Source organism: Salmo trutta, chromosome 2, assembly GCF_901001165.1.
Source record: "Salmo trutta chromosome 2, fSalTru1.1, whole genome shotgun sequence".
Classification (NCBI taxonomy): domain Eukaryota; kingdom Metazoa; phylum Chordata; class Actinopteri; order Salmoniformes; family Salmonidae; genus Salmo; species Salmo trutta.
In genome coordinates, this window is record NC_042958.1 from 30,715,467 (window position 1) to 30,741,503 (window position 26,037).

General features: G+C 43.6%; 1 protein-coding gene across 3 annotated transcripts in view; it reads right to left on the reverse strand.

Annotated features, from left to right (window-relative positions):
* drosha (drosha ribonuclease III) overlaps positions 1 to 26,037 on the reverse strand; it is a 156,638-nt gene that overhangs the window by 55,073 nt on the left and 75,528 nt on the right. For all 3 annotated transcript variants that reach the window (XM_029699834.1, XM_029699814.1, XM_029699824.1), the window contains exons 23-24: positions 23,797 to 23,867; positions 2,041 to 2,085 (exon numbers count right to left, since the gene is read on the reverse strand). In XM_029699834.1, the coding sequence (XP_029555694.1) occupies positions 2,041 to 2,085; positions 23,797 to 23,867 (116 nt within the window). The remainder of the gene's footprint in view (positions 1 to 2,040; positions 2,086 to 23,796; positions 23,868 to 26,037) is intronic.

The window sequence follows — 26,037 nt, forward strand, 5'->3', positions numbered from 1 at the left end:
TTGGTGAATCTCTTTCAGCAAACTAACTCCTGACAATCATCAGCCTTAATGTCCTGACTGGAGTCAAAGAGGCACCTGGTAACCCTGTGGGCTAAGAGAGCAAAAGAGGCACCTGGTAACCCTTTAAGGTCAGAGAGAGAGCCTTTGTGCCAGATGTGGATTCTCTCTGCTAACCAACTTCACCAACATTACCAAAAACAGATGTCTTCACTTAAATAATAATCTTATTGTAAATTTATTAACTCATGTTAAAGGTCATTGAAATCAAGCGTACATAAACTAAGCCAGCCACACAAGGTAAGTAGGAGGAGGAGACCACCCTGACTAACCCACAGCAGACTGACTCAGGGTGGAAATATGGAGCGATAGAAGGATGGCCTTTTGCTCCAAACATCGTAATTACCCAGGAGTGGTCCCTCCCTGACCGCTGAGGATTGTGGGATTGATCCCAAGGCTCCACCCTGACCTCAAAGGCTGCTGGTGGGAAATTACCATCAGCTACCATCGTTAGAAGCTAGTAACAAGTCAAGAATGAGTGGCTGGAGCATGTTGGTAAAACAAAGACAATAAGTGGAACTGACACACAAAAACACATGCACGCACGCACACACACGCACACACAAGCAGTGTTTGGGTCCCTGGAGGCCCCATGTGATTTGGGACTGGAGAATAATCCTGTTACACCATCTTTGATCTCTTCTTCCAAATCCTGATTTCAAACAAACATGCTCTTCACTCTACTCCCAATGTTTCTAGGCAGATCATGCAAAGCAAGGGGGAGAGAGAGAGGTAGAGAGAAAGAATTAGACAGTATGAGGAGAGAAAGAAAGAATAAAATATATCGAAAGAGAATAAAAGATATCGAGAGACAGAGACGGAGCATGAAAGAGCGAGAGGGTGTCTGGATAACAGTAAGAAAGAGAAAGAGGATTATGGAGAGCAGAAACAGCAGCTAGACAATAGAGTGAACTAGCTAGAAATGGAGTGTGTTCACACAACACACCGCCTGCTGCACCTATACATACGAGCCGTTTCTGCTTTAGGCACACGCCAGACACACAGACGTGTGCTACTGTCTTCTACTGTCTTAGCAACATTTACATTGATCATATCCCACAGCAGACAGCAAAACTCATGTGGAGAGGATAACTGGAGCAGTGTGTTATGTATATGTGTGTGTGTGTGTGTGTGTGTGTGTGTGTGTGTGGGAAAGCTGTGCTCTATGGGGAGGGGGGCCTTACATACACTGTATATGCAAAAGTATGTGGACACCCATTCAAATGAATGGATTCGGCAAGGTAAAAATCTGTCGTTCTACCCCTGAACAAGGCAGTTAAACCCACTGTTTCCCGGTAGGCCGTCATTGTAAATAAAAATGTGTTTTTATTAACTTACTTGCCTAGTTAAATAAAGGTTACATGCCCAGTGCAAGAAGCGAGGTCCATACAGAAAATAGTTTGTCGAGATCGGTGTGGAAGAACTTGACTGGCCTGCACAGAACCATGACCTCAATCCCATCAAACACCTTTGGGATGAATTGGAACGCCGACTGCGAGCCAGGCCTAATCCCCAACATCAGTGCCCGACCTAAAATAATGGTTTTGTGGCTGAATGGAAGCAAGTCCCTGCAGCAATGTTCCAACATCTAGTGGAAAGCCTTCCAGAAGAGTGGAGGCTGTTATAATGGCAGTGGTTAGAGCGTTGGACCAGTAACTGAAAGGTTGCAAGATCGAATCCCGATCTGACAAGGTAAAAATCTGTCGTTCTGCCCCTGAACAAGGCACACGCCCACTGTTCCTTGGCTGTCATTGAAAATAAGAATTTGTTCTTAACTGACTTGCCTAGATAAATAAAGGTAAAATAATTTTTTTAAATAAAAATAGCAGCAAAGGGGGGACCAACTCCATATTAATGTCCATGATTTAGGATTGAGAAGTTCGACAAGCTGGTGTCCACATACTTTTGGTCATGTAGTGTATATACAATATCTATTCTGGGCATTGGAGGGACAAACAGACAAATAGATTATTTCCAACCAACCTGCAGAGGATGGGGCGGGTAGTTGAGCCACACTTCTCGTAGGTCCTGTAAAAGGGGAGATGAGGAGAGATGGAAAGAGAGAAAGAGGGGAGAGAGAGGTTACTGGGTGAAAATGTTTTGAGAAGCCTTCATAACTCCATGGAGGGAGATACAATAACAGAAAGTGTACCAAATGGCACCATACTGAAGTAGTGCACTAGTGCCTTTGGAAAGTATTCAGACCCTTGGACTTTTTCCACATTTTGTTGGGTTGTAGCCTTATAATAAAATTGATTAAATAAAACAATTTCCGCAGCAATCTATACCTAATACCCAATAATGACAAAGCAAAAACAGGTTTTTAGAAATGTTTCCAAAAGTATTAAAACACACAAAATAGAAATACCTAATTTACATAAATATTCAGACCCTTTGCTATGAGACTCGAAATTGAGCTCAGGTGCATCTTGTTTCAATTGATCATCCTTGAGATGTTTCTACAACTTGAATAGAGTCCACCTGTAGCAAATTCAACAAAAAGGCGAAGCAGCCTAAGGCACTGCATCGCAGTGCTAGAGACGTCACTACAGACCCATGTTCGATTCCGGCTGTATCACAACCGGCCATGATCGGGAGTCCCATAGGGCAGCGCACAATTGGCCCCAGCGTCGTCCGGGTTAGGGGAGGGTTTGGTGGGGGAGGCTTTACAAGTAGGCCGTCATTGTAAATAATAATTTGTTAACTGACTAGCCTAGTAAAATAAATGTACAAAAATTGGAAAAGCACACACCTGTCTATACAAAGGTCCCACAATTGACAGTCCATGTCAGAGCAAAAGCCATGAGGTCCAAGGAATTGTCTGTAGAGCGCCAAGACAGGATTGTGTCGAGGCACAGACCTGGGGAAGGTTACCAAAACATTTCTGCAGCAATGAAGGTCCCCAAGAACACAGTGGCCTCGATCACCCTTAAATTGAAGAAGTTTGGAACCACCAAGACTCTTCCTAGAGCTGGCCGCTCGGACAAACTGAACAATCGGGGGAGAAGGGCCTTGGTCAGGGAGGGGACCAAGAGCCCAATGGTCACTCTGACAGAGCTCCAGAGTTCCTCTGTGGAGATGGGAGAACCTTCCAGAAGGACAACCATCTCTGCAGTACTCCACCAGTTAGGCCTTTATGGTAGTGGCCAGACGGAAGCCACTCCTCAGTAAAAGGCACATGACAGCCCACTTGGAGTTTGCTAAAAGTCACCTAAAGATTCTCAGACCATGAGAAACAGGATTTTCTGGTCTGATGAAACCAAGATTTAATTATTTGGCCTGAATGCCAGCGTCACGTCAGGACGAAACCTTGCACCATCCCTACAATGAAGCATGGTGGTAGCAGCATCAGGCTGTGGGCATGTTTTTCAGTGGCAGGGACTGGGAGACTAGTCACGATCGAGGGAAAGATGAACGGAGCAAAGCAGAGAGAGATCCATGATGAAAACCTGCTCCAGAGCGCTCAGGACCTCAGACTGGGGGCGAAGGTTCACCTTCCAACAGGACAACGACCCTAAGCACACAGCCAAGACAACGCAGGAGAGGTTCGGGACAAGTCTCTGAATGTCCTTCAAATCAAATTGTATTTGTCACATGTGCAGAACGCAACAGGTGAAATGCTTACTTACAAGCCCTTAACAAACAACACAGTTTTAATAAAATAAAATAACAAATAATTAAGGAGCAACAATAAAATAACAGTAGTGAGGCTATTTACAGGGGGTTCCAGTACAGAGTCAATGTGCTATATACAGGGGGCAGCGGTTAGTTGAGGTAATATATACATGTAGGTAGAGGTGAAGTGTCTATGCATGGATAATAAACAGAGTAGCAGCCGCGTAACAATAGGGGGTGGGGTGGGGACAATGCAAATAGTCCAGGTAGCCATTTGATTAACTGTTCAAGAGTCTTATGGCTTGGGGGTAGAAGCTGTTAAGAAGCCTTTTAGACCTAGACATGGCGCTCCGGTACCGTTTGGTGGGCCTTCCTCTAACACCGTCTGGTATAGAGGTCGTGGATGGCAGGAAGCTTGGCCCCAATGATGTACTGGGCCGTATGCACTACCCTCTGTAGTGCCTTGTGGTCAGAGGCCGTGCAGTTGCCATACCAGGAGGTGATGCAACCAGAGGGGGAATACGCATTGTCATGCTCTCTTCACAACTGTCTTGGTGTTTGGACCATGATAGTTTGGTGGTGATGTGGACACCAAGGAACTTGAAGCTCTCAACCTGATCCACTATAGCCTCATCGATGAGAATGGGGGCGTGCTCGGCCCTCCTTTTTCTGTAGTCCACAATCATATCCTTTGTCTTGATCAGGGGAGATCATTGTGGACTACAGAAAAAGGAGGACCGAGCACAACCCCTTTCTCATCGATAGGGCTATAGTGGCCCAGCCAGAGAACGGACTTGAACTCAATCGAACTTGTCTGGAGAGATCTGAAAACAGCTGTGCAGCAATGCTCCCCATCCTACCTGACAGAGCTTGTAGAAGATCTGCAGAGAAGAATAGGGGAAACTCCCCAAATACAGGTATGCCAAGCTTGTAGTGTCATACCCAAGAAGACTCGAGGCTGTAATCACTGCCAAAGGTGCTTTAACAAAGTACTGAGTAAAGCGTCGGAATACTTATGTAAATATCAGATTTCAGTTTTTTTTCTTCCTGTTTTTGCTTTGTCATTATGGCGTATTGTGTGTAGATTGATGATGGAAAAAAAACACAATTTAATCAATTTAGAATAAGGCTGTAAGATAACAACATTTTGAAAAAGGGGTCTGAATACTTTCTGAAGGCACTAGTGTGCCTTTTAAAATAGTGGACTATATAGGGAATATGGTGCCATTTCAGACACAGCCTGAAGCATCTGCTGCCTGGTGTCTGACTGACTGTGTGGATGCATCCCAAATGGCACCCTATTCCCTACATAGTGCACTACTTTTGACCAAAACACTATGTAGAGAATAGGGTGCCATTTGAGACGCGATCTGAATGAGTCAGCAGCTTGTCATTCAGAGCACAGAGGTCTCATCAATGACCATTAGAACACCAGGGGAAGGCACGCACACACTAAAAACACACATTTGAAAGCTCCCATCGCCCCACACTGACAGACAGTGCCCTCCTTTTCCTCGGCCTGTGGAGAGAGATATGCATTTGTGCTGTGTGTTCCTCCCGTTCGGTCACTTAGTCTCGCTGTGTGCCACGCTGCATTAACGCCGGTGAGATGGGCTGGTTGCTAGGGAGACAGGTCGTCAGGACCCAATTTGGTGTTGGTGTCATATTGGGTGAGTCATTCCAGAGAGAGACAGGGGGAGAGACAGGGAGGGACAGAGACAGAGAAATGACAGCCGGTGACGTTGTCTGTCATCAGGGATTTCCAAAGTGGAAAAAAGATAAACCTTTAAAGATAAGAACCATTCCAAGTGATATGGTATGGCTTAAAAATTATTTATTTTACTTATGGGCAATTCACGACAAAAAAATTCTCTCTAAGCTTTACTGTACAATTAAAGGTCAAATACTGCAAGGTTCTGTATTTATTTTCTTAGTCAACCTTGTGTTCTGTTTCGTTGTGTTCTAGAACTTATCCCTGTTTCTTTGTGTTCTTGAACGTAGCCCTGTCTTTCATTTTTGTTCATTGATTTTACCTGTGTTAGTTACTCACCTGGTCTCATCAGCTCCTTATTTAGTTCAGTTCATTCTGTTTGCGTCTTTGTGAGGTATTGTTCGTTTGACTCTACAGTCGTGGCCAAAAATTTTGAGAATGACACAAATATTAATTTTCAAAGTCTGCTGGCTCAATTTGCATATACTCCAGAATGTTATGAAGAGTGATCAGATGAATTGCAATTAATTGCAAAGTCCCTCTTTGCCATGCAAATTAACTGAATCCCCAAAAAACATTTCCACTGCACTTCAGCCCTGCCACAAAAGGACCAGCTGGCATCATATCAGTGATTCTCTCATTAACACAAGTGTGAGTGTTGACGAGGACAAAGCTGGAGATCACTCTATCATGCTGACTGAGTTCAAATAACAGACTGGAAACATCAAAAGGAGGGTGGTGCTTGGAATCATTGTTCTTCTTCTGTCAAACATGGTTACCTGCAAGGAAACACGTGCCGTCATCAATGCTTTGCACAAAAAGGGCTTCACAGGCAAGGACATTGCTGCCAGTAAGATTGCACCTAAATCAACCATTTATTGGATCATCAATTACTTCAATGAGAGGGGTTCAATTGTTGTGAAGAAGGCTTCAGGGCGCCCAAGAAAGTCCAGCAAGCGCCAGGACCGTCGCCTAAAGTTGATTCAGCTGCGGGATCGGGGCCCCACCAGTACAGAACTTGCTCAAGAATGGCAGCAGGCAGGTGAGTGCATCTGCATTCACAGTGAGGCGAAGACTTTTGAAGGATGGCCTGGTGTCAAGAAGGGGAGCAAAGAAGCCTCTTCTCTCCAGGAAAAACATCAGGGACAGACTGATATTCTGCAAAAGGTACAGGGATTGGACTGCTGAGGACTGGGGAAAGTCATTTTCTCTGATGAATCCCCTTTCCGATTGTTTGGGGCACCTGGAAAAAAGCTTGTCCGGAGAAGACAAGGTGAGCGCTACCATCAGTCCTGTGTCATGCCAACAGAAAAGCATCCTGAGACCATTCATGTGTAGGGTTGCTTCTCAGCCAAGAGAGTGGGCTCACTCATAATTTTGCCTAAGAACACAGCCATGAATAAAGAATGGTATCAACACATCCTCCGAGAGCAACTTCTCCCAACCATCCAGGAACAGTTTGGTGACGAACAATGCCTTTTCCAGCATGATGGAGCACCTTGCCATAAGGCAAAAGTGATAACTAAGTGGCTCGGGGAACAAAACATTGATATTTTGGGTCCATGGCCAGGAAACTCCCCAGACCTTAATTCCATTGAGAACTTGTGGTCAATCCTCAAGAGACGGGGGGACAAACAAAAACCCACAAATTCTGACAAACTCCAAGCATTGATTACGTAAGAATGGGCTGACATCAGCGAGGATGTGGCCCAGAAGTTAATTGACAGCATGCCAGGACGGATTGCAGAGGTCTTGAAAAAGAAGGGTCAACACTGCAAATATTGACTCTTCGCATCAACTTCATGTAATTGTCAATAAAAGCCTTTGACACTTTTGAAATGCTTGTTATTATATTGTTACACGTATTATACTTCAGTATTCCATAGTAACATCTGACAAAAATATCTAAAGACACTGAAGCAGCAAACTTTGTGGAAATTAATATTTGTGTCATTCTCAATTTTTGTCCACGACTGTACTAAGCCTTTTCCTAGCTCGTTTGTGAGAACCAGTAATAGCCTTCAGTCCTAGTTGTTTCACCTGCCTGTTTGCCTACCTGTGTATGACCATTGCCTGCCTTTGACCATGATTCCTGCCATCTGCGAAGACAAAATAACGACCTGCCGCGCTCTGCGCGTGAATCTACACCCCTTTCTCCCTGAGTATTCATTACAGATACACTGCATTTAAAACAGTCAGCAATAATCTAATGAATTCAGGGCTTGTGAAATTACCCCTATGCTAAATATAAGCTTCCCAAAACTATAAGATTAACTAAGAAATTGTTTTATTTTATCTAAATAGTTGAACCTGCTTTTTTTTTTACCATAATCACTGATCAGGCTTTCAAGACAGTCTATGAAAATGGCCTTTTTGTAAAAATGTTTAAATCAGAACCACGCATAATGCACATTCACTAATAATGACTAACTTATTATCGCAGGCATTATAGAAAATTAACACTGTTTGAGAACCATCTCTCAAGAACAAGCCCACGTGCTAGTAAGAAGCCAGCTAATCTTTATACTTCAAGTTTAGCAAACTTGGATCTACTTGTTAGTTAAAAAGGCAGAACAGTTGAATTGTTACGAACCCACCCCTCTGTCTGTCTCCAACTGCAGCCTGTCCACTTTGTTCAGGTATTGAAATCAAGTGGCCTCACTTATTTCTCACATATATAAAACACAGACTTGACAGCTGGTATAACAGTCTTTGGCTACAATGCTGCAAGCAGTATGGCAACATGAGCATTCGTTTGTCAGAATCAATGTTTTAGTAGTGATGACACATAAAACGGTATTGTCAGAAAGGATAACTTCTCAATGTGTATCGGTGTCTATTTGACCGATTCTGTTGGACCAAACCTCAAATGCAATTAGCGAGTTGAAACAGCTTGTCAGAGGTAGAAGTGATCTTTCATCTTTGTTGTTGTGAGTGGCAGGGGGAGGGGCTTGCTGTGTATGTAAACAGAGACGAAGAGGCGAAGCGAGGGGTTTCACTCTCGCCAAAATCTGTCCAAAATAAGACAAATGCATTTCTACGGGATTATTTTTGACATAAACTTGTCGCCTGCCAACCCGACTTTGGGGCAACGACTACAATTGTTAGGGCGAAGACATGAGCATCTCATCATTACATACAGATCTCTGGTGTAAATGGGAAGGCGCACACATCACAGAGGGAGTGAAGGAGATGAGACCAAAAAAGACAACATGAGAACAAGCAGACATGAAAACAAAAAAATAAAACAAAACCTTGATTCTTGCGATACAGGCATTTGGAATATCGTGCAAAAACATACATTCAAATTTATTTGATATATCGGCCCACCATAGTGGAGCACACACACACCTCAGCTACCCACCAATCATACCGTCTTCATGGTAAGACACTGAAAAATGTATGAAAGTGCTCAACATGTTTGAGCAAATGCTTCCATTTGTTTTCACATCTGTTCACAGGTAATAAGGATGTAAGTACATATCACGTATTGAGTCAACATCGTATTGAGTAAGAAACCATACATGGGTTCTTCAGCCCTGGCATCACTCAGGAGGCAAGTCAATAACACTAGAGATGCTTTCAGGTGAACACTGGACTCACACAAGACACACACCCACACAAATGAGACAGATGCACAGACACACACGACAGATACACACACCCTCTCTTTCACACAAACTCCTGAGTGTGTAGTCTCTGATCAAGGATGTGATTAAAATGGGAACGTGGGGCGCACACAGACCCACCAGCCACATATAGACCAGAGGCACTAATGTTTCAATTACAGGCGGCGTCCCTAAGACAAGCCAGACAACAGGTTTAAATGATTACGCCCGCATCGAGTGGGGATTTAAGAATAACGTTTTCCTGACCAAGCTTGCAAGGTATAATTACAGAGGACAAATCATCGGTGGGTAGCTACGGATGAGTGAATCACGGCAGTTGGAAGAAGGATGGAGATTTCTCTCTCTCTCTTTCTCCCACTCTGTCTCTGTCCTTCTCAAGCGCCCTCCCTCTCTAGCCCTCTCCCTCCATCCATCTGTCTCCTCCCTGTCCCGTCTTACCCTGCCTCACCCGTCTCACCCTGCCCCGTCTCCCTGTCTCACCCTGCCTCGTCTCCCTGTCTCACCCTGCCCCGTCTCCCTGTCTCACCCTGCCCCGTCTCCCTGTCTCACCCTGCCCCGTCTCCCTGTCTCACCCTGCCCCGTCTCCCTGTCTCGTCTCACCCTGCCCCGTCTCACCCGTCTCCCCCTGCCCCGTCCCCCGGGCTAACCCTGCCCCGTCTCCCGGGCTCACCCTGCCCCGTCTCCCGGGCTCACCCTGCCCCGTCTCCCGGGCTCACCCTGCCCCGTCTCCCGGGCTCACCCTGCCCCGTCTCCCGGGCTCACCCTGCCCCGTCTCCCGGGCTCACCCTGCCCCGTCTCCCGGGCTCACCCTGCCCGTCTCTCGGGCTCACCCTGCCCGTCTCTCGGTCTCACTCTGCCCGTCTCACTGACCATCTCAGTCTCGCTCTCCAAATTAAGCTGACGCAAACGCACAACTATTTGAATCACAATGACTTCATGAGTTTTTATTTAAAGTAAAAGAAAACAGGCTGAGTGAACAAGCAAAACCTGTTGAAGATGTCATAGGACTCAATAAATGTTGCCTTCTCTAACCCACTGAGAGAATCAATCTCACACGATGACCCATTCATTCATTTCACTAAGACCAAGGCTCAGCACATTGTGCGAGCAAACACACACACATGCACACAGAGACACACTCCAACACAGCTCCTCTCAATCGCGCTGGCTGGGACCTCCTGGGATTAATGGACATCCATGATTGGGATGCTTTGTCTCTCTGCTACTCTCTCACCCCCCTTTCTCCCCATATCAATCTATCTTTATATACTTCTCGCTCTCTCTTCCTCCCTCCTCTCACGCTCTACCCGTCATTCTAGCCCTCCCGCTCTTTCCCTCTCTCTGGGGGCTAGAGGACCCTGACAAATGAGTCTCCTGTGACTGGCTGTCAATCAATACATCAAACTACAGTTTAGAGCCAGTTCAAACCACAACTGCAGATCAATAACAATTAACGGGAGAACATACATGGTCAGTATAGGGTTTCAGAGGTCTTTTGTAACCAGAATGGTGAGAAACAACCCTCAAACGTATGTTTTCTGGTAACTGAATTCGGATATGAATTGGGATGAAGCGTTAGGATGAAGCTGAAATCAAATTTCCATCAGACCCTATGTACAATTGGACAATAAAGTTTTTCATTGGTTAAATCTTTCATACAACTTATGGTTGTGAACAGGACCCATTTGTATCTGTACAGTGTGGCGTACTAAAGCCAATGACAGTGAAAAAGAAAACCTACACACAACTTCCTCAAATAGAAAAGAAGAATAGCACCAACCCCGGAGAGAGATGTTGATTGTGTCTGAAGAAACATACAAACCCAAACCATTTTCAACAAACACAAATTCTGAATAAGGAACATTCTGAAAAGTACTGCAGGCACATCATTTTTTTTCCAACCTGAGGTGAAAAGGAAAAAGAGAGGAAGCGAGAAAAAAACTGCGACATGGATGGAGGGAGAGGGATGGTGAGAGTGCACTCCAGTACAGTTGGACGTGGGTAGATATTAGTCATGTCCTACGTCCCAAATAGCACCCTATTCACTATATAAAGCACTCTTTTGTGATCAAAAGTAGTACACTATATAGGGAATAGGGTGCCATTTGAGACTTACCCGTTAGGTATTCTAAAGGAAAAAAGCACACTTATGTAGCACGGGGCTAAATCAATTGCGATAGATGCAGGCTGTGGTGACGGTGAGTGTTAGGAAGCCATTTATTTTCTCCCCCTAGCTCGGCTTGGCGCTGTTAGCTGGCTGAGGTAGTGGAGTGGAACTGTCAGAGCGCCAGCCCGCTTCTACCTGTGTGTATGTGTGCGTTCAGCCCTGTCTTCAGCGTGCAAGCCTAGCACACTCTACTGGTAGCCTACGCCCAGTAACCAAGTAGCACAGGTTAAAATAGTTGTGGATAAAATCTAGCATAAACAATCTAAATACAATGTGTGATATTGTATACATTGATTTGACAGGGATGTTTTAATGTGCTCAACCCTCATGTCCTATGTATTATTTTAACGGAATCAAGTTGATCATTGCCCATAGGGTTTTCAGGCCTTTCCCAAAGTGGACATTAAATCAACAGATGTGACAACTCAAAAGCTTAAAATTGAGAAAAAATTGACTGGCGGGTTAGATTCTGATGTTTTTTTCAGATACCACTCCTTTCCAAACCGCTCAAAACATAGCATCTTTCCAATCAGTGTGGCCGTGGGGAGGTGAAGGCTGTCTGTTGCTGCTCTACAAAACCAAACAAAAGCTCTAGCAGATCGCTGTGGCAACCACTGTTGTCACGGCAACCCCTGGCACGTTTTCCTAGGACGGTAGTGACAATAGGCAACAGTGGATTAGCCTATGGGCAGTGAGTGAGATCATCATGATGGTGATGGCCACTTCTACAAGAATGGAGCAGAACGGCATGCATCTCAACAGTATCCAACACAGTAACCTGTGTGTGTGTGTGTGTGTGTGTGTGTGTGTGTGTGTGTGTGTGTGTGTGTGTGTGTGTGTGTGGGCTGAGAACACAGGAGCTTTGTCTGTCTAGAGAGGCCCTTCTTTCCTGACACATAGACCGGCATAATAACCTCAAGCTACTCCTCTCTTAGTTCATTAAGACATTCACATCTAGATATTTCACAGGCTCCCTATTGGGAGTTTGTTCGATTTTCCTGTATTGAAACATAGTATTGTTATTAAGAAACTAGTGGAAAGCAAGGTGTTGTGTAAAAAAACAGTTGTGTAACTCTCTGTGTGAACCGGGCATGAATGTCAAACCAATTAGGGATTCATATTAAACCCACTAGGGACGTTATCTGAGTTATAAACGGTATCATAATCTCTATGTAGTGGACTACTTTTGATGGCCTGTATAGGGAGCCATTGTTTTGGTCTGTCAAACAACTGGTGTGGGACTGAAGCTCTCCGGCCATAATAAAACATTGTGGAATTGACAGCAGAGAAACAGAGAGAGGAAGATAGCGAAAGAGATAGAAAGAGAGAGGGAGCGATGGATAGAGAGAGATGGAGGAGATAAACATGAGCAAAAGAGAGAGAGAGAGAAAGAGACAGCGAGAGCGAGAGAAAAGATAAATAAAAGAGAGAAATGAGCTCCTCTACTTTTTCCAAAAACTTTAGAATTAGAGTGGGATAAACCAGGATTTTTTTTCACAGGGTCTTACTCAGAAAACTATTCTCTACAACGGAACCTTCAATCCAAATAAAAACATCAAGCGTACATTACATTTTGACAAAATTACCTGGAAAGGATTCTTATTGCTGCCAAGGACTACTCAGCAAAACAACCAGCAGAAAAAGCCACCCAATCTGCAGCAGAGTCTGTAGCTACTTCCAAGGACAATAAAGATATTACAATCTCTAAATATCTTATTATAAGATATCTTACTATATGAAGACTCAAATGCTTAGTTAGGACTGGACAGACGCACTGGCACCAACTACAATTTTCACTGAGATGTGAAGTGTGAATGCCCTTGAATACAACAATGGCAGCAGAGCACTGCAATCTCCCCCACCAAAATGAAGAGGCTTCACACGCCCATGCAGAGGCCATCAAAATACATTAACCCCCAATTTTGTTTTATGCTGCACGTAAAAAGTACAAAGACAAGCTCCTCAAGGAAAATCCAGAGAGAGACACTATTTGCTGACTGTTACAGCAATGGAAACGTAAGCAACCTCATCTTCCACACAGACAAGCCCTGGCATTAAATAACCCAGGGTGGAAATTCAGAATACTGGACATTGAGGACACTGAGACAGCCAGTATCAACCTGTACACGTCTGGAAGAGTAATGGTGCAGGGCAACCACAAACCGTTTCAGCACGACTTTTACAGGATCAAAGAGAGAGCACAGCAGGAGAAGCTCAACCCTGGTGATGACCCCTCCATCCTGAGCAAGTCAGGTCACACACCCTCCTCAAACAGCCCAACAGATGAGCAGCCCCAAGAAGAGAATCACCCCTTCAGAACTGAGCAGATCCAAAAACAGCACTGCTCCTGCATTGATGAGGGAGATCGAGCTGATAGAGCTCAAACGGCAATTCAACACATTTCAGACAGGCCAGCACAACAACATCCACTCAACCAGACCCAGAAAGCTGAAGAGGGAGAGAGACGTGTCTGCAGTCTGGGCTGCAGTGATAAAACTCCCACAGGATGGAGAGGAAAATGAACAACTCATGAGAGAGCTGTCAATCCCCCAAGAGAAGCCAACAGAACAGCCCACTTCAGACCCCAACCACAGGCAGGACAGACATGATCCACCAACCCACCCGACCCCCCCCTCCCCACTCCCCCTTAGCACACCCCGTCAGCCATCCTAGCAACCCCCCCACACTCAATTTTCATTCCTAAACACTAAGTGGCTAAACTGTGGTGTCCAAACACCCGGTGTGCCCTGGAGCTGCACATAATTCACACAGGCACAAACAACCTGAGGGCCCAGCAGTAAAGGGTTGCCACCAAACTATACTGCCAACATACAGTGGGTCAATGTAAGAATTTCCCGTCACTGTGCCTCGAAACTAGGGATGCACAATATATCGGTAAACATATCGGAATCAGCTGAAACTTCACTGGTTGACATGTATGATGAAATCCCAGTTGAGACTGAACAAATGAACGACGAAACGTTTTACTGGTAATGGGGACATACGTAAATGCCAACAAAATAACTTTTTGGTCAGTGTGTGTGTGTGTGTGTGTGTGTGTGTGTGTGTGTGTTTCAACTATTTAATTGTACTAGACTGCTTAAAAGGCCGCTAAAATGTTAAATAACGGTATAATTTTTTGGGGGCAAGGAAAATATCGGATATCGGTATAAACCAAAAATGCCCTACTCGAAACCTAATGTTTACCTAGCCCATTACCGCACCCTGGATTTGGACAGCCTCTACGACCAGGTACACCTCTACAAGGCCATGGTCACCACCTTTGCCAGGACATTGAAAAACATTGTTGGGGTTTTATGGCAGTGTGCATACCAGTATTAGGTGCATTACCGCCACCTACCAGGCTGGAGTGTGATCGTATCCTAGACTCTGCACTCTAGTCTACATGACTGGAGGAAGGAAATTATTAGTGGATTACATGCTAACTAGATCGGGCGGTCGCGTGCGTCTGCTTACGCCATCACGCGCATGTTGATTTTGTCCATCCACACCAGACGCGATCAGGACACACAGGTTGAAATATCAAAACAAACTATATTAATTTGGGGACAGGTCAAAAAGCATTAAACATAATTGGCAATTTAGCAGCGTGGACCTCAACATGACAGCCCCACACAGGCTGTGAACGGGCAAACATGCCCAACCCCGACTCCTAGCCCCAACCTGCGACCTTAGAGACATTCACTAGATGCTCAGCTCAAACCTAATGTTCTGAAAGTAAACATCACGAATAACAACACTGGTCACTATGGAACACAAAGCTTTTACTGTCTCATGCTATATACAAGGTTTGAGGTCAGCTGCCTTTGGCCTAAAGAGCAGGAACCCAGAAATCAGAAATAAAGACATTGTTATCCTACAAGAAACATGGTATAGAGGAGATGGACCACCTGGTTGCCCTCTAGGTTACAGAGAGCTGGTAGTCCCATCCACCAAACTACCAGGAATGAAACAGGAACGGGACACAAGGGGTATGCTAATTTGGTATACATCAGACATAACCCACTATTAAATTAATTAAAACAGGAGCATTTCACATCTGGTTAGAAATAAATAAGGAAATTATCTCAAAGTAAAATGTCCCCGTGTGCTACCTAGTGGGGGAGATCAACAATTTCCAGACCCAGGGACATGTACTAATCTGTGGCGACATAAATTCCAGAAATGACACTCTCAGCACACAGAGAGACAAACACCTACCTGTACGTGACAGCATTCCCTCCCTAATATGCCCCCCTAGACATAACCATGACAAAACAACCAACAAAAACCGGTCTGTTGCACGCTGGGTCAGTACATAGTCAATGGTAGGCTTCGAGGGGACACCTACGGTGGGTACACCTATAGCTCACCTCTTGGCGATAGTACTGTAAACTACTTTATCACCGACCTTAACCCAGTCTGTCAGAGCATTTACAGTCAGCCTACTGACACCCCTATCAGATCACAGCAAAATCACAATCTACTTGAACAGAGCAATTCTCAACCATGAGGCATCGAAGCCGAACAAACTGCATGCTATTATGAAATGCTATAGATGAAAGTAGGGCAGTGTAGAGACCTACCAAAAAACAATTGCCCCCCATCCAAAAAATATCCAACTCCTCTTAGACAACTTCCTGGACAAAATGTTTCACTACAATAGTGAAGTTGCAAACTTAGCAGAAGGAAGCCTGAACAATATATGTGACCATTCAGCTAACAAAATACAATTTTATTTCAGGCAGAAAACCTAGGAAAACTAACAATGAGAAATGATTTGATGAAGAATGCAAAAATGTAAGAAATTAAGACACCTATCCAACCAAAAACACTGACGCAGAAAACCAAGCTTACACCTTCACTATGGTGAAACACTAAAACAAAACTTTAAAAAAAAGAATAGGTACAGCATGTCAAAAAACAGCTCAATGTGATTGAAGAATAGAATCAAATCACTTCTAGGAAAATTGGAACACACTAAACAAACACGATGAGCCTATCTATCCAAAATAGAGATGTATGGATAAACCACTTCTCCAACCTTTTCAGCCATATAACAAAGAACCAAGAGCAAAAACATATACTGTACATGATAATTTACAAAAACATAGAATAATCTATTAAAGACAATCAGAACCCACTGGATTCTCCAATTACATTAAATGAGCTACAGGACAAAATACAAACCAACCTAAAAAGGCCTGTGGTGTTGATGGTATATGAAACTATAAAATATACATACCACAAATTATATTCTTAAACTCTTTTCCTCAGTTCTGGCATCTACCCCAATATTTGGAATCAAGGTCTGATCACCCCAATCCACAAAAGTGGAGACAAATTTGACCCCAATAAATTCTCTGGAATCTTTGTCAACAGCAATCTCTGAAAAATTGTCTGCAGTAAAGTCAACAGCAAACCCCAACATTTCCTCAGTGAAAACAATGTCCTGAGCAAATATAAAATTGTCTTCTAACCAAAATACCATACGGCAGACCACGTATACACTGTACACACCCTTATCGACAAACCAAACAAAAGCAACGTCTTCTCATGGTTTGTTGATTTCTAAAAAGCTTGAGACACAATTTGGCATGACAGTCTGCTATACAAATTGATGGAAAGTGTTGGGTGCAGCGTTGGGGGGAAAACGTATAAAATTAATTTTATAATGTACACAAATAATACAATTGTGCATTCGTAAAGTATTCAAACCCCTTCCCTTCTTTAACATGTTGTTATGGTACAGCCTTTTTATATAAATAAAAAAAAATCCTCAATCTACACACGCACCACCCCATAATGGCAAAGCGAAACCAGACTTTTATACATTAAAAATAAAAAACAGAAATAACCTATTTACATAAACTACCGTTCAAAAGTTTGGGGTCACTTACATGTGTCCTTGTTTTTGAAAGAAATTCAAATTTTTTGTCCATTAAAATAACATCAAATTGATCAGAAATACAGTGTAGACATTGTTAATGTTATAAATGACTATTGTAGGCGTACAGAAGCCCATGATCAGCAACCATCACTCCTGTGTTCCAATGGCATATTGTGTTAGCTAATCCAAGTTTAGAATTTTAAAAGGCTAATTGATCATTAGAAAACCCTTTTGCAATTATGTTAGCACAGCTGAAAACCGTTTTTTCTGATTAAAGAAGCAATAAAACTGGCCTTCTTTAGACTAGCTGAGTATCTGGAGTATCAGCATTTGTGGGTTCGATTCCAGGCTCAAAATGGCCTGAAACAAAGACCTTTCTTCTGAAACTCGTCAGTCTATTCTTGTTCTGAGAAATAAAGGCTATTCCATGCGAGAAATTGCCAAGAAACTGGAGATCTCGTAAAACGCTGTGTACTACTCCCTTCACAGAACAGCACAAACTGGCTCTAACCAGAATAGAAAGAGGAGTGGGAGGCCCCGATGCACAACTGAGCAAGAGGACAAGTACATTAGGGTGTCTAGTTTAAGAAACAGATGCCTCACAATTCTTCAACTGGCAGCTTAATTAAATAGTACCTGCAAAACACCAGTCTCAATGTCAACAGTTAAGAGGCGACTCCGGGATGCCGGCCTTTTTTTATTTGGAGTACCCCCGACGACATTGCGCATACCCCAGTTCGGGAATACCTGCCCTAGAGCACACAAAGAATCATACCCATCTCGGCCTAAACATCAACACCACAGGTAACTTCCACAAGGCTGTGAACGATCTAAGACACAAGGCACGAAGGGCCTTCTATGCCATCAAAAGGATCTGGCAAAAAAAAGTGGTCTTGCTAAAAATACTTGTATCAGTTATAGAACCCATTGCCGTCTGTGGTTGGGAGGTCTGGGGTCCACTCACCAACCAATAATTCACAAAATGGGACAAATGCCCAATTGAGGCTGCATGCAGAATTCAGCAAAAATATACTCTGTGTACAATGCAAAACCCCAAACAATACATTTAGGACAATAACCGCTAGTTATCAAAATCCAGAAAAGAGCTGTTCAATTCTCAAACCACCTAAAAGCCAACACATTCCACAACAAAGCCCTTACTACAGAGATATGAACCTAAAGAGTCTCCTCAGCCAGCTGGTTCTGGGGCTCTGTTCACAAACACACCCCACAGAGCTCATGGACAGCAACACAATTAGACCCAACCATATTATGAGCAATTGAAAAATCTAACAAAAAACGGAGCAAATTGGAATACTATCTGGCCCTAAAAGAGTACACAGTGGCAGAAAACCTGACCAGTGACTGACCCAAAATTAATAAAATCCTTAACTACCTAAAGACTCAGTGAGCATAGCCTTGCTATTGAAAGAGGCCCCCATAGACAGATTTGGCTCTCGAGAGAAGGCAGGCCATGTGCACACTGCCCACATAATGAGTTGGAAACTGAGCTACACTTCCTAAACTCCTGCCAAATGTATGACCATCTTAGAGATACATATTTCCCACAGATCACACGGACCCACAAATAATTTGAAAACAAATTAAACATCGATAAACTCCCATATCTGTTAGGCAAAATACCGCAGTGTTCAATCACAGCAGCGCGTTGCCATGACATAACTGAAAACTGTGGAGCACAACTATTTACACATTGCTAAAACACTGTACATAGCTGATAATACTGTATAACACGTGAAATTTATATAATTTTAAAACCTTCGTCAGCGCAATGTTTACTGTTTTTTGGTTTATTTAACTTATTTTGGAAATGTAAACACGTTTCCCATGCCAATAACGGACCATTGAATTGAATTAAGAGACAGCGAGAGAGAGAGAGTGGTGAGTGAATTGACAGAGTATAAGCCCTGAGCATCCATGTGTGAATTTAACACCACTCTGAACAGAGACACAACCCTCAGAGGGCATAGAACACCACATGCAGAGAAATGGAGAGGCATTCAGCTTGACACCTCACACTCATCCCAAACAGCACCCTATTCCCTACCTATGGCACTATTTTAGACCAGAGCCCTATGGGTTTCTCTATGGGACCTGGTCAGAACTAGTGCACTAAATAAGCAATAGGGTGCCATTTGGGATGCAACCCTCCTCTCATAACTTTGGTAATGTGGTGTGTACAGATAATTTGGGAGTGTTAAGTTAGACAGAGTTTTCTGTAACTGTTATGGCAAACAAAGTGGAAATCTTCATCTTATTGTTCCCCCCTGTGGAATATTCAGCTCCTGGTGGGGATGACAATGCTATTTTAAACTACTGAACATTTAAATTATCCTTCACTCTCTCTCTCCCTCACTCCCATTTCTCATACTCCATCAATTATTTCTATACCCCTTCCTCCCTCACTCCTTCCAGAAATCTCTCCCTCTCCTATCATGCCCCATCTCCCCTGACACCAGTGAAACCAACACCTGTGTTATCAGTCCAATCATAATTTAGACTGACTATAAGAGAGAGAAAGTGTGTGTGTGTGTACTATTTAGACTATTGCTATAAGAGAGAAACAGAACGCAGTAGGCAGTGTCCTGCTGCTTATAGCCAAGGGTTGTTTATACGCTCTGCTCTTCTCTGATCTGCTTTGTTTCTATTTTCTACGCATCTGGGAGCAGGTGTGTGTGTGTGTGTGTGTGTGTGTGTGTGTGTGTGTGTGTGTGTGTGTGTGTGTGTGTGTGTGTGTGTGTGTCTGCGTGTTTGAGTGTTCGTGTGTGGGTTTCTGCTTTCTGTGCATTTCTGACTCAGAATGCCATTCTGTGGATTTAGCAGATGAGCAGTTCTCCATTCCTTCGCCAGGAGGAAGTTGTTTGCTCATTGTTCTGTAAGATTTGTTGTTTTAAGTGGAAACTTTTGATAATGCACCAACAATTTTTTATTTTTTTTATAGCCCCGAGGTACTGCTTTAATACACAACCGTTCAGCAAATCCGGGTGCAGCTAATGTATCTATTTACTGTAGCTGAAACCCTTACAATAGGCTGTGTACAGAGACAGCCCATAGTCCCTGATCCCACTCTCTGATTGCATCCCAAATGGTAGTGTGTACTACTTTTCACCAGGGCCCATAGGCCCATATAGGGAATATTGGGATGCATCCTTGATCCTGTACGCCTCCCAAGTCTGAGTAAGCGGACTAACGTCAGCAGCATGTACGGTGCATTCGGAAAGTATTCAGACCCTTTCCCTTTTTACACATTTTGTTACCTTACAGACATAGAATAAAAACATGTTTTTTGTCTATCATCAATTTACACACAATACCCCATAATGACAAAGTGAAAACAGTTTTTTCAAAATTTGTATAAACGCAAAAGAAAAAAATGTTTTAAATATGAAATACTGTATTTACATAAGTATTCAGACCCTTTGCTATGAGACTCAACATTGAGCTCAGGTGCATCCTGTTTCCATTGAACAACCTTGATGTTTTTACAACTGGTGTCTACCAGTGGTAAATTCAATTGATTGGACATGATTTGGAAAGGCACACAGCTATCTATATAAGGATAAGGTCCCACAGTTGACGTTGCACGTCAGAGCAAAAAACCAAGCCATGAGGTCAAAGGAATTGTCCATAGAGCCAGGATTGCGTCGAGGCACAGATCTGGGGAAGGTCGAGGCACAGATCTGGGGAAGGTTACCAAAACATTTCTGCAGCATTGAAGGTCCCCAAGAACACAGTGACCTCCATCATTCTTAAATGGAAGAAGTTTAGAACCACCAATACTCTTCCCAGAGCTGGCTGCCCTGCCAAACTGAGCAATCGGGGGAGAAGGGCCTTGGTCAGGGAGGTGACCAAGAACCCAATGGTCACTCTGACAGAGCTCCAGAGTTCTTCTGTGGAGATGGGAGAAACTTTGAGAAGGACAACCATCTCTGCAGCACTCCACCAATCGCGCTTTTATAGTAGTGGCCAGACGGAAGCCACTCCTCAGTAAAAGGCACATGACAGCCGGCTTGGAGTTTGCCAAAAGGTACCTAACGGACTATCCGATAATGAGAAACAAGATTCTCTGGTCTGATGAAACCCAGATTGAACTCTTTGGCTTGAATGCCAAGTGTCATGTCTGGAAGAAACTTGGCTCCATCCCTACGGTGAATTATGGCGGTGGCAGCATCATGCTGTGAGGATGTTGTTCAGCAGCAGGGACTGGGAGACGAGTCAGGATTGAGGCACAGATTAACAGAGAAAAGTACAGAGAAATCATTGATTAAAAACCTGCTCCAGAGTGCTCAGGACCTCAGACTGGAGCGAAGGTTCACCTTCCAAAAGGATAACAACCCAAAGCACACAGCCAAGACAATGCAAGAGTGGCTTTGGGACAAGTGTCTGAATGTCCTTGAGAGGCCAAGCCAGAGCCCGGACTTGAACCCTGTAATCGGTGTAATCGCTGCCAAAGGTGCTTCAACAAAGTACTGAGTAAAGGGTCTGAATAATTACAGTTGAAGTCGGAAGTTTACATACACTTAGGGTGGAGGGATTAAAACTCGTTTTTCAACCACTCCACACATTTCTTGTTAAGAAATTATAGTTTTGGCAAGTCGATTAGGACATCTACTTTGTGCATGACAAGTAATATTTCCAACAATTGTTTACAGACAGATTATTTCACTTATAATTCACTGTATCACAATTCCAGTGGGTCAGAAGTTTACACACACTCAGTTGACTGTACCTTTAAACAGCTTGGAAAAATCCAGAAAATGATGTCATGGCTTTAGAAGCTTCTGATAGGCTAATTGACATTATTTGAGTCAATTGGAGGTGTACCTGTAGATGTATTTCAAGACCTACCTTCAAACTCAGTGCCTCTTTGCTTGACATCAAGGGAAAATCAAAATAAATCAGCCAAGACCTCAGAAAAACAATTGAAGACCTCAAGTCTGGTTCATCCTTGGGAGCAATTTCCAAATGCCTGAAGGTACCACGTTTATCTGTACAAACAATAGTACGCAAGTATAAACACCATGGGACCACGCAGCCATCATACCACTCAGGAAGGAGGCGCGTTCTGTCTCCTAGAGATGAACGTACTTTGGTGAGAAAAGTGCAAATCAATCCCAGAACAACAGCAAAGGACCTTGTGAAGATGCTGGAGGAAACAGGTACAAAAGTATCTATATTCACAGTAAAACAAGTCCTATATCGACATAACCTGAAAGGCCGCTCAGCAAGGAAGAAGCCACAGTTTCAAAACCGCCATAAAAAAGCCAGACTACAGTTTGCAACTGCACATAGGGACAAAGATCGTACTTTTTGGAGAAATGTCCTCTGGTCTGATGAAACAAAAATATAACTGTATGGCCATAACGACCATCATTATGTTTGAAGGAAAAAGGGGGACGCTTGCAAGCCGAAGAACACCATCCCATCCGTGAAGCATGGGGGTGGCAGCATCATGTTGTGAGGGTGCTTTGCTGCAGGAGGGACTGGTGACTTCACAAAATAGATGGCATCATGAGGGAAAATGATGTGGATATATTGAAGCAACATCTCAAGACATCAGTCAGGAAGTTAAAGCTTGGTCGCAAATCGGTCTTCCAAATGGACAATGACCCCAAGCATAGTTCCAAAATGGCTTAAGGACAACAAAATCAAGGTATTGGAGTGGCCATCACAAAGCCCTGACCTCAATCCCATAGAACATTTGTGGGCAGAACTGAAAAAGCGTGTGCGAGCAAGGAGGCCTACAAACCTGAATCAGTTACACCAGCTCTGTCAGGAGGAATGGGCCAAAATTCACCCAACTTATTGTGGGAAGCTTGTGGAAGGCTACCCGAAACGTTTGACCCAAGTTAAACAATTTAAAGGCAGTGCTACCAAATACTAATTGAGTGTATGTAAACTTCTGACCCACTGGGAATGTGATGAAAGAAATAAAAGCTGAAATAAATCATTCTCTCTACTATTATTCTGACATTTCACATTTTTAAAATAAAGTGGGGATCCTAATTGACCTAAAACAGGGGATTTTTACTAGGATTAAATGTCAGGAATTGTGAAAAACTGAGTTTAAATGTATTTGGCTAATTTGTATGTAAACTTCCGACTTCAACTGTAAAAAAATATGATAGTTTTTTATATTTAATAAAGTGTAGATGAGGGGATTTTTTTTTTCTCATCAATTTTAGAAATGGGCTGTAACGTGATAAAATGTGGAAAAGGTCAAGGCGTCTGAACACAATTCGAAGGCCCTGTTTCTCTCTCTGTGTAGAAACACAGATCCAGGCATCACACGCACAAAAACACACACAGAACCCTGCATCACAGCATCAGGCTAACACACACACTCACCCCGCATCACACACACTAACTCAATAGACTGTTGTTGAGCGTCATGGCCAGAGGGCAGCAATTAGAAAGAACCAAGGACGTTTAATCTGTCCACACAACAAAAGAAGCACGAGTGCGCACACACACATCCGTATACACACACACAATCAACTCTAATCTAAATCTAATCACAGGCGCACACACAGACGTGCACACACACACACACACACACACACACACACACACACACACACACACACACACACACACACACACACACACACACACACACACACACACACACACACGGAGGGAGATGGGAACACAGCATTCCAGACAGTATAAGTGAATTAGTAATTTAGTGATGTAGTGATTGTACCTCTCCGTTGAAAAGCAGCCTCCCAAACAGCTGCTTAGACTCCTCCAGACCGCCCTCCAAATATACCGCTCCTAAAAAAGGGACAGAATGAAAGGAAGGGAAAAAGAGGGAGGAAGGTGGGATGAGATTTAATGATAAAGAAAATCATAGATAAAGAAGACAAAGATACCAGTCCGATGGATAACGATCATTCAAATCACATTTATTTTATAAAGCCCTTTTTACATCAGGAGTTGTCATAAAGTGCTTCTACAGATACAAAGCCTAAAACCCCAAAGGGCAAGCAATAAAGAAGCTAGATATATGGTGTGTAGAAATACTGCTGGCTAGGCTACATTCAACATAGATCAATACTTCACAGCCACTCCCCACCCACACAAACATCTTGGGCTTTTTACCACAACATTTCCTTCTTAGCTCCAACTTGAGCAATCACTGTCTGTCTGACAACCACTTTCCTGAAAAAACTTGAAATGAATGGAAATTAGGTGAATGAGTTACAATTGCTTCATTAAAAGAGTGTGTTTTATAGCTTTTTTATGTTAAAATGACCCCAGGGTTCCTGCTCTGTGTGTTCCACCTCCCACTGTCTGTGTGTCTGTGTCACCCCCCTCTTTCACGGAGCACGGTAGGTGGCAGGGAGAGATGGGATAGCTTCATCACCATGGTGACAAGCGATTAAACTAACCAAGGTCACATAAAAAAAAACAGGCCCTGTGTTTTGTGTGACAGGATGTGCTGCGCAAACACTCACAACTTTCAAATGTACACCAAACACACACGAATGTCCACATCTACATACAACTCTCATAAGAGCAGCGCGCACACACACACACACACGAATGAGGGGACAAACTGTACAAATGTTCAAAAGATAAACGCGAGACGAAACCGACACACAAGGCAAAAAAACAACAACTTGATAAAGATCGCTAGCACACGGTTGCAGTCACAGTAAGAAGAGAGCATCTGCAGTATCTTTCTCTGTTGTAATAATAGCAATACACTTCTCTTTCTCGCTCTCTCCCTCTTATTTCTCCCTCGCTCTTTCCCTGTTTATCTCTCTTCATCTCTCTCCCTTGCTGTATTTCTCTCCCTTGCTGTATTTCTCTCTCTCCCTCTGTCTCTCTTTCCCGCTCTGGTGTACAGAGGGAGCCACTTCGGCAGACCAACCCGTATCTGAGAACACCAATAACTTAATCTTGACAAAAGTAAATCTTGATCATTTGGGCTTTAATAACATTGATGAAGTGCAATCTTCCTCTGTTAAGTTGCCTACAACTTCATCTCACATCACACTTAGAAAGGTTCATTCAATTTCCAAAAGCAATAAACACCTGGCAAATTGTACAGTGATTCTTTTCTGTACATAAATAAGCCCATTTGAGATGGTTGTGATGTGCGGTTGTGAGTCTAAATGCTCAAAGTGCTTTTGTAGAGGACATAAAACAGGGATATGGAACATTCCTCATCTGACGAGGAAACAGCTTTCAGATGGCCAACAGGCCCATTGCCTCACAAACCACCAAAACACACGTGCCCGGATGCACACACGCGCACATATACGCGTGGCACACGCACACACAAACGTTTACAACCAGGCTCTCATATATACACACACACACACACACACACACACACACACACACACTCAAACTTCCAAGAACGCACACAAAAACACACAAAATGCAACAGATCTTATCTGTGATGAAACCTCTTCCAGCTGCCTCTGAGGTCGAGACCCCTAATCTTGGCATCACAGTGTGAGCATTCTTGTGTTTGTGTGCAAGCGTCCGCTTGATCTTCACCGCAGGGGGACCAAAGAGGGGGAGTGGTTTGTCTAAAGGACATCTTCCCACTCCTAGATTTATGGTTTGCCTGCGAGTCGACCACGGCTCAACATGCTCCTACAGAGCAGATGGTTTTCAAACGTCTCCACGGGGACTAACGGCAATTCCATGTCTTTGATCTACTTGACCTAGGCCTATTTCAGAGATAGCACATGGGATTCAACTAACCACTATGCCTGTGATTATTTGAGTCAGGTGTGGTAATTCAAGGCTACAACAAAATTGTGAAAATGTCTGGGGGTCATTATCCCTCTCTGCTGAGATGTGTGGTTTGACCGTGAATTGACCACAGCTCTGGAGATACTCCTACACAACAGATATTGCCGCTGAAGATTCTACAGCAGCTAAAAGGAGAAACCCACCCCTGGCTGCTTTCTTTCATATTGATATT